This window comes from Onychostoma macrolepis, chromosome 16 (assembly GCF_012432095.1).
Source record: "Onychostoma macrolepis isolate SWU-2019 chromosome 16, ASM1243209v1, whole genome shotgun sequence".
NCBI lineage: Eukaryota > Metazoa > Chordata > Actinopteri > Cypriniformes > Cyprinidae > Onychostoma > Onychostoma macrolepis.
In genome coordinates this window covers 15732708-15746318 of record NC_081170.1, presented here as the reverse complement: position 1 = coordinate 15746318, position 13611 = coordinate 15732708, and the positions used below count along the sequence as shown (strand labels likewise).

General features: G+C 37.2%; 2 protein-coding genes across 2 annotated transcripts; one reads left to right on the top strand and one right to left on the bottom strand.

The window, feature by feature from the left end:
- The first annotated feature begins 42 nt into the window (after window positions 1-42).
- Window positions 43-11542, top strand: si:ch211-197h24.6 (uncharacterized). Its single transcript, XM_058747892.1, has 12 exons — window positions 43-143; window positions 436-487; window positions 2574-2604; window positions 3469-3549; window positions 3994-4133; window positions 4242-4367; window positions 4452-4497; window positions 7748-7822; window positions 7932-8326; window positions 8433-8537; window positions 9238-9328; window positions 9938-11542. Exons 2-12 carry the CDS (start codon window positions 437-439, stop codon window positions 9958-9960), a joined length of 1164 nt encoding a protein of 387 aa, XP_058603875.1. The 5' UTR covers window positions 43-143; window position 436; the 3' UTR covers window positions 9961-11542.
- rbm12ba (RNA binding motif protein 12Ba) lies at window positions 11512-13610 on the bottom strand. Its single transcript, XM_058747891.1, has 2 exons — window positions 13462-13610; window positions 11512-13258 (listed from the first exon to the last, which is right to left on the bottom strand). Exon 2 carries the CDS (start codon window positions 13226-13228, stop codon window positions 11672-11674), a length of 1557 nt encoding a protein of 518 aa, XP_058603874.1. The 5' UTR covers window positions 13229-13258; window positions 13462-13610; the 3' UTR covers window positions 11512-11671.
- Window position 13611: the final 1 nt, after the last annotated feature.

Below are 13611 nucleotides of genomic sequence, written 5' to 3'. Positions count from 1 at the left end.
ATTAGTATACGTTCATAATTATACCTAGGACCTCTATTTTGAAAATAGGCGGAAGCAGACTAGGGTCTTCGCTGTATTATTACGGCCCAGTTTCTTGTCGCGTTTCTATTTTCAAGACCAAACAAGCCTTTGCTCAACACAAGGTTAGTAAACAAAAGCGAACAGATAAACAGTTCAACAAAGCTTTAAATAGCTGCGTTGTAGTGAACAGAGAAACCGCGCTTCATGTTACAGCGAGTTTAAATGTAGCTGCGCATGATGCAGGACGAAAGCGCGTGATCTTTGTTATGAGCCAGAGTCGCTATCATTTACTTTCTCTTACAGCCGAAACTGTGCATATTATTTACAAACAAGTTTCTCCCATTCTCCCTTTGAATGTATATATTTTAATTCCAGTAATAATCAAAATAATGTAATCTGTGTTGTCTTTTACAGCATGGAAGGTCATCTAAATCATCATAATAAGAAGGGCAGGGCCGGTGGGAAGGTGAGCCCTAATAGCAGCACATCATATCAGAGCCACTCCATCAACATTATCCCTACCCTACCATGTGGATGTAGACCATTTGCAGACCTGCAGTAGTTCTCAAACAGTGGTTACTGAAACCGCTTGTGGTCCTTGTCAGTTAACGTTAGTTGATTGGTGTTGTTTAAAATCAACAACAATTTGTGAAAATTCACCATATCAAAGTGCATGTTATTCGATCTAATTGCAAACGATTCATCCATACATGTTTTTTTAAATAGCAATTTTTAATAATAATAAAAAAATTATATTTATTATTATTATGAAAAAATACACAGATACTTTCATTTAACAAAATAAAACATGTAACGTTTAACATATATTATATGTAGGACTTCTCCATTTAGTCCGCTCTGCAAACTTGCATTCATCAGCCTCCATTGTTGAGTGCCATTATTTCAAAATCCAGTCAACAACAATCAATGCTTTTTTTGATGATCCATAATACTCAAATATATGCCACACAACATGTAAGAAAAGATCTGTTGTAAATTCTGTTTCATTGCAACTTTTTCTCATCACTTTGTCGTGTCACTTCAGTAACTGATATTTTTACGTCGGCATATGTAAGTGTTTGGTCCCACTAGTCGGCTCATTTAGGTCACTAAAACTAGATAGAGGGTATAATGAATGATTTTTTGGTCATTTGTACTCTACCTAAAACCAATTGTAATTGTTTTGATCTAGTTAGTGGTTGAATGATTTCACCCACCCCTCCTTTATCACCCATAACTCTGTTATGCCACAAAGCTCAGTTTGACAGAGTGCTGCAAACTGTCTGTTAGACGGGCTACAATGTTTATTCAAAGGAATCCCCCTTTTTTGCATATTGTATTAGTCATCTTCATCAGTCATCTGTTAGAATATAGATCTTCCAGCAAAATGAGCCAATAAAGCGGCGATCACACTGTGACCAACTGTAGTTGGCATAGTGTTGGATAGGTGCGGGAATCCTCGCATTTTGATGAATGACATTTCTCAAAGATTATAAAAAGATTAATACTAAAATGGTATTAATCTCTGCCCCGATGGCTTTGATGAAGGTTAAGAGTATTTGCAGGATCACATCCAATCTGAAACCAAAATTATGACAGTGAGTGTTACTTAAGGGAAATAGTTAAGTGGTCATCACATATTCATTGCAGTCCTTGTATAGAAGACTTCCTAAAGAGGCTAAAATTTACAATAACATTCAAAAGTTTGGGGTCAGTAAGATTTTTTTTTAATTTTTTTATTTGCTTATTTATGAAAAGAAATGAATGGTTTTCTGAAGCAAGGATGCACTAAATTAATCAAAAGTGGCAGTAAAGATATTTATAATGTTACAAAAGATTTCAGTTTCGAATAAACACTGTTCTTTTGAACTTTATATTTATCAGAGAATCCTGAAAAATGACTGTTTACGCACGTGCACACACACACACACACAAAAACTTGTATCGACATTGTAATGTTTCTTGACCAAATCAACATATTAGAATAATTTTGAAGGATCACGTGACACTGAAGACAAGAATAAATAAAATTTTCAAATATATTAAAATAGAAAAGTTATTTTTAATTGTGATAATGTTTCGAAGCATTACTGTTTATTCTGTATGTATGATTTTTTAAAAAGCCTTGGTGAGCATAAGAAATGTATAAAAAATTTACCGACCCCAAACATTCGAAAGGTACTCTTTATTTATGGCCTGACACAGCATTAAAAGTAAAAAAAAAATAATAATACATTCTGTTTGAAAACGGAATGTAACTTGCAGAACATGTTACTCTATCATCCTGTATGTTTTCTTGTTTTCCTGATAGAACTCCATTCTTGGAGAGATTAATAAAGCACGATTGTTAGCATGAGAGTGTCTGGCGAAGAGACACTTTGTGTCCTCCCATCCAAGGACTTTCACCCTCTACTTTTGAAGTGGAGAGGAGAATTTAAGCGGGGGAGGAGGAGGAGAGCGGACTCTGCTCTTCACCTCCAGTGCTGTTGTATCTCTCTAATTCCTCTCTATTTCTCTCCCCCACCAACGATTTTATTTGTCGTCTGTGACAGAAAAAGCAGCAGCTCTTCAGTGGTGACATAGGTAAGTGCCGCCCTCAGAACCCTTCAGTTCTGCCCTTCAGCTGTGCCTGGCCTTGGTAATGTTATTGCCATGTGCCACTTCTGGGTGTTTCAGAGCTTTGAAGCTTCAACCCTGAACACAACACAAAAGCACAGCTCTCAAACTAGCACCTTTTTCAGACCAATGCTTTGCGCTATTTGAACTGCGGTGTGCTGAACAACATTAGAAACATCAACATTGAGCTCCTTCGAGCAACATTAGAAAAATCAAGACCTGCTCTCGCCATGTGCTTTAATGTCAGGTCAAGATCCACGTACATTCAGAGGTTGGGTATCCCACCTTTAATCCCTGTATGCCCAATTAGGGTCTCCTATTTGTTTTGATTGTGGCGCCTTGCGCAGGGCATGCATTAAGCTGCCTAAGGAAAGTTAACATGAAATACATTATACTTCAGGTGCCTTTAGGCTCAAACTCAATTAGAACAGTTACACTGCTGCAACGTGATCAGCTGACGTCTCAACCGGTGTGCTTTTGTCGTCGTACTGGGGTTGTGGACAGAAAAACAGCGGGCGCCACGGCAGCTTTTTCAAAGTCTTCGTTCAAATCTGTTGAGTTTGTATATGTTGTTCAGCGTTTAAGCGCAGAGAGTTGTGGCTCACTTGTCTGACCACAATTTTCCATCAAGTGTGACTGTTGCCTATATGTAGGCCTGGGAGTAACTAATGAATGGGTGCTTTAAGCACTCAGCTAGTTTTGTTTTTGGGATACAGTAACCACTTGGTACTGTTTCAGTAGGGTGGGAACACTGTCTTCTGTGCTTTAAGTCCAGGTTCACAATGCTTGTCCATGTCCTTTTTGGTTTTACTGATTCATGTGTTTCATCAGTCTTCACTTCCAAGAATGGATCCATCCAAACTATACCCTGTCTGAACAAGCGGCTCAAGTCAGTCACCGATGCTGTTATTGGTGAGTAATGATGAATATTTTGTTACGCCATTATATAAATGGAGGCTAATAGGCTTTTATTGGACCCTTTCGCTAATTAAATAATTTAATCATGACTTTAATTGAGCAAGAGTGTTCATAAACGTCCAAAATAAATGTTTAGATAAATACTAATGATCATTATATTTTATTCAATTTTTAAATTATATTTGAGGAAAATGCATCAAACCTTTAAACTGTCATCCCACTTAATTTTAGTTTTTGTGATGTTTTAAATGGTATAATTGTTTTGCTTCAATATACTTGGCTATTTGAATATATAATTCAAATAGCTTCAATATACTTGGCTGATTTTTGTTAGCAACTTATAGCTAAATGCAATAGCTTTTTATTAGGGCTGCACGATATATCGCATATATCGAGTGAATGATCTTATGTTTGAATACATGTGCTTTGTGTTCATAGGCCTGCAGTACATATGGGAGTATCGGAGCCCATCTAAGTCGGTTCCTCCCCATTACCAGTGTAAACTCTGTAAAGTTCAGCGGCTGCAGAATGAAATGGCTGCTCACATCACCGGCTGGAAACATGGCTTCAGATACATGGTAAGATCTTCACAATCACTTTTTTATTTTCAACACAGATTATCTCCGTCCATGTTTCTGATGTAGTACACAGCCACCTTATGTTGTGTTTTGTTTTTTGGAATACAGAAGCAGAACCACAAAGACAAGGTTCCCCATGAAGAAGATGCTGCACTTAAAGATCCGTCCATCAGGAAAGCCATTAAAGCTGCTGCTGCTGAAGTGGAGAAAGCTGAGGGAAGAGGTCAAATTAAGGTAAGACTTAATGCCGATGTGCTCTAAAGATCTCATGCTAGTACTTTTTAATTATACGTTCTTGTTTTTTTTTTTGTCTTTCAGACTGTGCTAAAGGAGCCATTTGAGGTTATGGCGTTTCAGGCCATGAGTAAGTCAGTTGTCTTCTGTCATAAACCATTCAATCCACTCCCACTAATGTCCCAACTTGTCATCTCATTAAATATTCAGTTTCACTTGGAAAGACTGGTGGCTTCTGCCGCATCTCTGAGAAATCACTCTCGAAGTTTTGAGGTTTTGATGCCAGAAGAGAAGACTTTATTATCAAAGACTGATTCTGCAGAGATTTCTGTTGTGTCTGTGTCTGCACACTCTTTATATAGTTTTTTGTCAAGGCGTGTTCAGTATATTTCATACACAGTCCTTCTAGCCCCATCCAATGCACACATATTACTCTCCTGCAGTCCTCCCTAAACACAGGAAACATATGATCATAATTGTAGAATAACTTGATTACTCTTCTGCAGGCCTCCTCATACACATGTTCATAGCAGAATAACTTGATTAGGCACAATACACTTTTGTAGACCTCCTTACACAGGGGCATCATGCTTTCATTATTTTTGAGGGGGCACGAGTGGGTGGTGTGGAGGTTGGGGCCATTGGGTCATTTGACACAGCAGCCACAATAGCACTTATGTTTTGTTTATTTTTTTCCTTTTTATTCGAAAAAATCCCACACGTGTTAACTAAATCTTGAAATATCTCGATTTTCAAATATGTGTAAATAGATGTATTTTCCACCTGTTGATCTATAATGGGTGATGGTCAAAGTAGCCTAATAATGTAGTCTATTAACTATACATAAAAACCTGTCTGTTTACTTAAGTAACATATATGGGTGTCATGCCATAAAATATTTTTAGTACGACTGACTTTGTGTTTAATGTGAATTTAATAAAAACATTGTAAGATAGGCTAAAATCATAACACTTTCATTGTACAGAAAGAAAGCAAAGAACATTTACATTATCAAAAAACATTTTCACTGACTCAAAAACTCCCATTAAAATCACTGAAGCTGTTTACACTGTGAAATGAGTATCTTACAGATTCGTACACACATCTGCACTGTTGTTTCTGACGAGAGAATTCGCCAGAAAGAGGTATTCAGTCAGCGAGCAAGTGAAGAAAACACCGGCATTTTAGCGATGACTCATCTGAACGCCTCTGATTGGTCATTGCATTCATAAGCGCAACAGAATCGTGTGTGATTTGTTATAATGTACCAATGTACAACTGTACAAACGCGTCTGGCTCAGCACCAGCCAGTGAACGTAGATTTGAATTTAGCAGCTGGTGGAACGATCTAATCATGCCGGTGTGATCATATCAAATATTAAAAATATTATTCAGCTATTTTTTGTCTTTTGGAAGCTGCATTGAAAATCCACTTGGCTCAAAAATCTGAGGGGGCACGTGCCCCCTCACTTTGAATGGGCATGACGCCTCAGTCCTTGCATACAGAAACCACATGATCATAATAGTAGATTACAAACATGGCTATATCACATTGATTATACTTTTTCATTCATATTTTGATTAATAAAAATCTTCTACAAGATATCATCTCATGGAAGCAAAGCTGGTTGCTAAAACCCTACTCTAGTATAACCGTGTTATTGACTGACCCGTACTCTTACTTGGCACACACACACGTACTGTAAATATCAAAATTAGTAAGAAGTCTTAGTACCAGGGGATATGATTAGCAAAGATGAGGACTGAACAAAGTAGATAAATGATATATTATTAGTGCATATTTACCCAGACAGACAGGGTTTCCACGGGTCCTTAAAAAGTCTTAAGTGTAGTTGTATCAAATTTAAGAACATAAAATGTTAAATGGTACAAGAAAGTCTTAATTTTGATTTCAAGAAGTCTTATTTTTGGGTACAGAAAGACAAGAATTGTGATATGGGCTTAATGTGACGATTAAACTTTAAAAGGCTAGGATTTCATTAAATGAATATGAGCGCTGCACGTTTCAAAGTCAGGTGTTGCTGCTTTGTGAAACTGCTGTATTTCTGCCATTCCAAAAGCTCCACCTGCTGGCAGAGAATGAATTTGCATTCTCAATCAGCCCATCTGCTGTTTTTGCTCAAACAAATGTGAAAATCAACCCATGTTTTTAAGCTGCAAGCACGCAGAGTTGTAAATGTGAACTGGTGGATCTATAAGATAATGCATTATAAAAATCTAAACAATTAAAACAAAATATATATATATTAATTGATAATTTAAATTAATATAATTGATACTTTTGACTGAAGACTGAAATGTGAAGTTTATTATTTTATAAAACTTTTTTTGTTTCTGTGAAAACCTGTATTTGAACTGTAAATCATGCTTTTTACAGTTTTTTTGTAGAGTCTTAATATGTTAACAAACATTGTGCTTGTATGGTATTAATTGTACTTGTGCAGGTCTTAAAAAAAGTTTAAATTTGAGTTTAAAAACCTGCAGATTACCTGCTAGACTACGAAATCAAAAGCAAATTGGCTCCAGCTGGTATTTGTTTCCATTCCTCTCCATCTGCATTCCACAGCTGTTTAGTGACCCTGACCTTCAAGTTCCTGCAACTCAAAGTTTCAATCTTGTCTCAGACCTTCTGCATATATCAGAAATTTCACTAATACCTGTTCTCAGTGGCTTTATCATAAACATTAACAAGATTTCTACAATTAAAAGTTGAACACTGGTTTTAAACAATACTCAAAATTCACACACACATTTGACAACTGAAAATGTGAATTATTAAAATATTTTTTGGATGTTTTTTGTAAGTCCATAGAGGACTTATAGTCAAGCAGCAAGTCAGTGTTTAAGCAAGGAATTTAATTTGTAGTAATAAAATTAACAGATATTACAGTCATTTTAAATATCTTGTTTGTATCTACCCAGGTTTTTGCTCATTGTTTAATTTAGGAAGATATAACATCTGTTCTGACCTCTTCTAGCACAATCTCAGTATCGCTTCCCTCTTAGCAACTGGGAAGTTTAGCTATTTCTGAACAGACAAGTTTGTACAATATTTGCTTTGTCATGCATTTCATATTTCATGCGCCTTTTCTGCAAAGATATTTAACAAGTCATTTGTTTTACGTTTACACCATGTTGAGCACTTCATGTGTGCTGCACTCAATATAGAACTTTTTCACTAAAACATGATTCAAAATTATTAACCATCTAGTTACATTAAGCTGATTGACTAAATGAATCCTGAATCAGTCAATAGTTCTGAAAAACAAATAATAAAAGATTTCATTTTTTGCCATATCGCTCAGCCCTAGGCAGCAACCATTTACCTGATGTGTTTTTTTTTTTTTTTTTTTTAAAAGAGTCTGCACAACCCAATCCAGCATTTGCAGGAGCTGCTGGTCTTCTTGGGCCTCCTCCAAGAGGGTTAAAATCAGGTTAGTGTCTAACCAATGTATGCGTTTGTGTTAATAGAAGTGAATTGTCTAACTGTGATTTTGGAATGTCAAGTATAGTTGCTTGACTTTCTTTTCTTCACACACTCAGGTGGTCAATATGGAGGTCCCATGTACATGGGGGATTTCCCACCCCGGGGTGGCATGATGCCTGATTTCCCCCCTGGCATGCGTGGGGGTATGGATGAACCCCCCATGAGGAGAGGTTATTCTGATATGGGTGACTTCACTAGTCCAGGTCGCTATGGTAACGGCATGCCTGGACCAGACAGGGGGATGATGGAATCAGACGACATGCAGCATTTCCCTGATGATGGACCCATGCGCATGGGCCCAGATGGCTTTGGGCCTGGTCAGCGTAATGAGGGTAGGGGCAGACCTTTCCCTAATGACATGCCCATGAACAGCAGTGGCGACAGATTGATGGGACATGGCCCTAAAGGCCCGGAGAACAATAGCCTCCCGGCGACGCTGCTCAAATATCTGGTACTATTCTCTTTCGGATATACAGTGCTTGTTGAAGCACTTCATGTGTTTACATTATCAGCCATTTGGAGTAATTAAAATGTATGTGTTTCTGGTTTATTTTTAGGACTCTTTCCGTATTGAAAACGAGGATGATGCTCAGATTGTCTTGAAAGTCACACAGAAGCTCACAGATGTTCTGATGGAGTATCGCCTCAGAAGTATTTCATCGGTGAAGGCTCTCATTTATGCTATACATTTATTGTTATTTTATTATTGTTACTTTTGATCCAAATGCATTTCTTAATCATTTTTATTAGCTCAAATCAAATTCAGGTTTATTTAAATAAAATTGATTCTTAATGCCACACAATCCTGGTCATTATATGAAAATAAGTGACTGCAGAATATCAGTTGTTCCATAAAGCTGTGCAATTAAAAACAAATGACTATGACTTTTGTGTAAGGTTCATTAAAAGGCACAAAACTATTTAGTTAGTACTTCTAGTTTCTAAATTTAAAAACTATTTTAGCTTCAGGTTTGGGTGATTTCTTTCTTTCTGAAGTACATTTGTGTTGAGTGTAAACAGTAAGGAGTCAAGGAAACCGTTTGCATATTTGTTTTCTGCAAACATGTCTAACACAGGATGTGGTTACTATTTTATATGCCTGATTTCCTTTTTAAAGAATAAGGTTTTCATTGAAGGCTTCAGTCAAACCAGTTTCACTGGGTTACTTCTAAAAAATAACGTTGTATAAATGTCTATAACCTTTCTGAAAAGATCTGAAAATTAGTGGCAAAAGAACGCACTGTATAGAATGAGCAACAAGATCAAGCCATCTGTCACATGTTTAGCAGTGTGTCCAAATTATTAAAAACTTTTTCTTTCTTAACAGCCATGTTTTAGTTTTGAATTTGAATTGTTTTTCAGGTGCCCAGTGTGAAGCCCCTGCCCTCCATGAATTACTCATCCTCATGTCTTCCACACAACTCCAATGACAGATTCTCCAGCGGCATGCCAGGTATTGCACACTTTTTTTTCCGGAAGACTACTATTTTTGAAGAAGACTCTGCTAGTTTTGAGTCAGAGTTCCAAATAAAATAAGTACCTCTCATTTGTAAAATTAAAGTATTTGCTTTGCTGGAACACCAAAAATAGGCATTATTACATGTTATATAAAACAAAACTTTTTGTGTGTGTGGAATTTCCATTATCATGACCGTTACTGTAAACTAAAATTACTCACATCCTCATAGTTTGGTTATGCCACCCACCCCTGGCTTGGAATCTTTGCATGTCTAACTGCCATTTGGAACATTTGGTATCGCCTTTATTATATCTGTGGGCAACACAGATGTTTCCACGAGTTTTTTAATGCTTACACTGTCCAAAACATAATAAGAACAGGATCGGTTATTTTTTTTTTTACTTTGCTTATGCAATGTGGAAACAGAACTGAGGCAATTGTGTGATTCTAACTTGCAGTACGACAAAAATAAACTTTTGTTGGGGCACAGGAATAAGCAGAGGCTGGTAACAAATAAGCAGAAATATGCTAAATGAATATCATTTAAACTATTTTGTATAATGCATAAAGTTCATTTTCACACAAACTACTCTATCTTGTCAGGTCCATCAAGATTCTACAACTGAGCACTGATCTGATGGATGAGGCCAAGACTTGGATGAAAACTGCTTCGCCTGTTTTTGACATGGCTTTTTTGACTTTGTTCATGACCAAACATTTTTTTTTTCTTGACTTTTAGGCTGCTTTGTTTTTACAGTGTACACATGAGTAGAATTATTTTAAATGTTTCATTTTTTTCCTTTCTCTTTTGATGAAAGAAACAGGTTTGTAGCAACACTGTTTTAGTGAGTGATTAAACCGTCTTTAAGTGAAGCCAGTAAGATCCTCAAACAACGTGACTGCTTGTTTCTAAAGGTCTGTTGTCATAATGTGTAAAATAAATTCATAGTTCCTTACCGAACCTTGTTTCTTTTGTATGATTTGTGGGTAGTTTCTATATCCTTCAGATTGTCCTTGCTTCAATCAGGTTGTCCCATAGTTTGAATACAGCATCTCCATCAGTTTTAGCACCTGCATTGTCTTATAAAGCTCACTGTCCTCCAGTAAAATTTAGGTTCTTCATTGGCTCTCCAATGACTTTCTTATATTCGTAGCTTGCTTACACTTGGAGATGAGGTAGGCACAGTGATACTGATATGACAATATTGATCAAAAGCAGCAGCATGCTCAATATTTTTGTTCTACTTGAACACTAGAGTAGGCCACTCCCAACAACTTGTCCACATGATGTAGTGCAGTACCACCTGCACAAATGACCAATGACAGTATTGCAGGGTTATTCTGCCTCGGTCTTGACTGCTCTCAGTATAACTTGTTATAAGGAATGGTGTGCTGCTGTTATACAGATTTCCTAAGCAGTTCTTGATATGTATCTTTAAGTGCAAACTTTTTTTAACTGACAAAAATCTGAGACTGAAATTGAATTGAGATTGCAAGTCACATTTCTATTAAGTTTAATTACAATATAACATTAAATATACATGTCAAATGAAAAACAAATTTATCTGATCACCAAGACATCAGAAACAACTCAAAATGGTTGTTTTAGTTTTTTACAAACAAGAATGCATATGCCAAATCAAAATACTGAATCAATTAGACAATTAAAAAAAGACCGGTTTAAGTGTCTTGTTTGAAACACATTTCTTCTGTTAAACGTAAAATATATACAGTTAAACTGAAATAACTAAATATTAATATGCAAGACAAGATATGCGATTTATCGGTTTTTAATTTAAGCCAGTAAGCTGCATGTTCAGTAGCTACAACCAAGGGGAAAAAAGTGCAAAATAATGCAATTCAGCTTGCGTTTTAAATGTGAAAGTAAACAGGTATTATTTATCCATTTGTAGCAGTCCTTAATACACTAGTCAACATTTGAAGTGGATTAAAACCTTTGAAAGTTATCCTAAAACCAAAACAATACCCGTTTTTGTCTTAGGACAACTTCGATAATTTTGATCCACTTCAAATGTTGACTACTGTAGTTTGGCATCCATTGTACTGTACAAAAACAGTGAAGTTTTTTTTTTTTTTTTTTGGTACACTCCTTCCATGTGGTACTCAAAATCCTTACTGGGCATCTTCAATTGTTGTACCTATAATATCGCTTGAGGACGTTTTTTTTTTTTCATATATGTATATATACAGCTCACAGAGCTAATGATAAAGCTTATGCTTCAAATGATTTAGTTGTCCTCCTTTACATTATACACCAGGAGTTTACACTACTGCTGTTATCTCAAGGTGCTGAGAACATCTCACATCTTCAGTTGTTCACCATGTACCAAGTATCTTCTCCCTCTGTTGACGTGTGATACAAGTGAGTAGAATTTTTGCTCCCATGAAATACTTCCCATGGAGACTCTGGGCCTGTTTGGCGATTTCCTCACATTCGAACTGCACGATGGCTTCCCCGACACCATTGCCTTGGCTGTCCACAAGCAATACGATTGCATCTTCACAGACATTAAAGCGCATGAAAAAGTCTCTCACCTCTAATTTCCTGACATCTGCAGGAAAATTGCGTGCATATACACATGACATGGCTAAATGTGGATTTCCATAAGGTGGTGGCCTCCAGACTTTAGCACATCTGTTTCTGCTGAGTATAGCAAGCATTTCCTCTTTAGTAATGGGTGACACTTCAATGTTCTTTAAGCCAACAGTTGTGCCATTCATGTTCAGAGCTGAGGCATAGTCTTCTGCATTCTCAAAGGTAATAAACGCAGTGCTTGTCCTCTCTCCCCACTTATTCAATAAATGTTTTATTCTGTAGTTTGGGATTGCATGACAGCCAAAAATCTCCTTGATCTCAGTCTTGGTTATATTCTTTGAAAGATTATTGGCAATAACACAAAGTTCTGTTTGAGGGGATGGAAAGTTTCTGCAGTATTTTTTTGGAGATCCAGGTGAGGGCGACGACTCTGCACTTCTTTTGTTTGAGAAACCTCTAATTGCATTTCTTTCTGTGTTAACTTCCCTTTGCTCTGAGAAAGTGTGAGATTTGACATTTTGCATGCAATTTTTGGACTGCTCCACAGCATCTGTCCACATCTTCTCATGGGCAAGTCTGACCTCAACATTGTATTCTTTGAATTTTCTGTGGCTGTATTTCAGCCCCTCCTCAGCATCTGCGAAACTGGTCAGCTTCACCAGACAACACCAACCCAGTTGCAGTCGAACTTTTGTGATGACCTCCAACACTGGGAGTCCCAGTAGGAACTGGTAGATCTCTTCTTTGGGAACAGAGTCAGGAAATCCATAAAGCCGAAGGTAGCCTGGCTTACAGGAATTGCGGTTTTCACCCCTGCTTTTCTGCTCCTTAGGTGCCATGTCATGAGTTAGACTATGCTGAGCATCCGTAATTGTTTGGTTGGCAGTTGAGGACCATTTATCTGTTTCTGGAACATTTTGGTTGAAATTTTCAGGCACTTGGCATTGATCCACTTTTTCATTCGAATGCGGTCCTTGAATGGCAGTCATTAGACTAAGCAAAAGAGCTCTGTTGGTGTCAGGTGGGGATGATGGCACTATTTTAGTCTCCACTGCTGTGGGCTTTGGTTTCTTTAATCTCGACTCCATTTTTCTCTTGAGTTCAGCCAGACTGCTAATATGTAATGAAACAGAAGAGCCTCTGATGAGTTTTCCAGAGTAGCGCATGGCTAGTTGGCCTTCTCTCTCTGAATTAAAAATAATGAAAGCTTCACCCATCTTGCCACCGGTGATATGAACACCACCCTCAGGTATGACCAAGCCATGGAAAAATCTTCGGATGTCTTCAGATCCTGCCTCTGTGTTTAAACCTTGCAAACGCAGAACCACTATTGTCATGGTCAGATTCTTCTTACAAACCAATGGGATCTGTTAAAAAGGCAAAAAGCAAACTTTTGAGACCAGTTTCTAAAATCTAAGTGGAACATTTCCACAAAAAAAAAAAAAAAAACCTGTAGAAACTGCTGTTTTCTCCTCTTTGTTTAAAACTTTCAAAGTGGACAAAAATCACCTCAGGAAATCCACTTCTAGTTAAACAATCGATAACAATGCGTCCTCAGAGCCTTACTTACCGTTCGTTTTTCTCTGAAATTTATACCTTAATCTAAACGCTTCTCTCCACGCGACTTTTTTGTCAGCGAAACCACGCGGTAAACCTGCAAACAGCACAGCTTGCGCGTCCGGCGGGAAACACTTAACTTCCTCTCGCAGAGACTTTTAAG

Bases quoted from the DNA above. Each gene is read 5' to 3' on its own strand.
- rbm12ba (XM_058747891.1), bottom strand. From the start codon at position 13,228: ATGACAATAGTGGTTCTGCGTTTGCAAGGTTTAAACACAGAGGCAGGA.
- si:ch211-197h24.6 (XM_058747892.1), top strand. From the start codon at position 437: ATGGAAGGTCATCTAAATCATCATAATAAGAAGGGCAGGGCCGGTGGG. The intron at 4,368-4,451 runs GTAAGACTTAAT...TTTGTCTTTCAG, and splicing joins AGGGAAGAGGTCAAATTAAG to ACTGTGCTAAAGGAGCCATT. The intron at 8,538-9,237 runs GTGAAGGCTCTC...ATTGTTTTTCAG, and splicing joins GCCTCAGAAGTATTTCATCG to GTGCCCAGTGTGAAGCCCCT.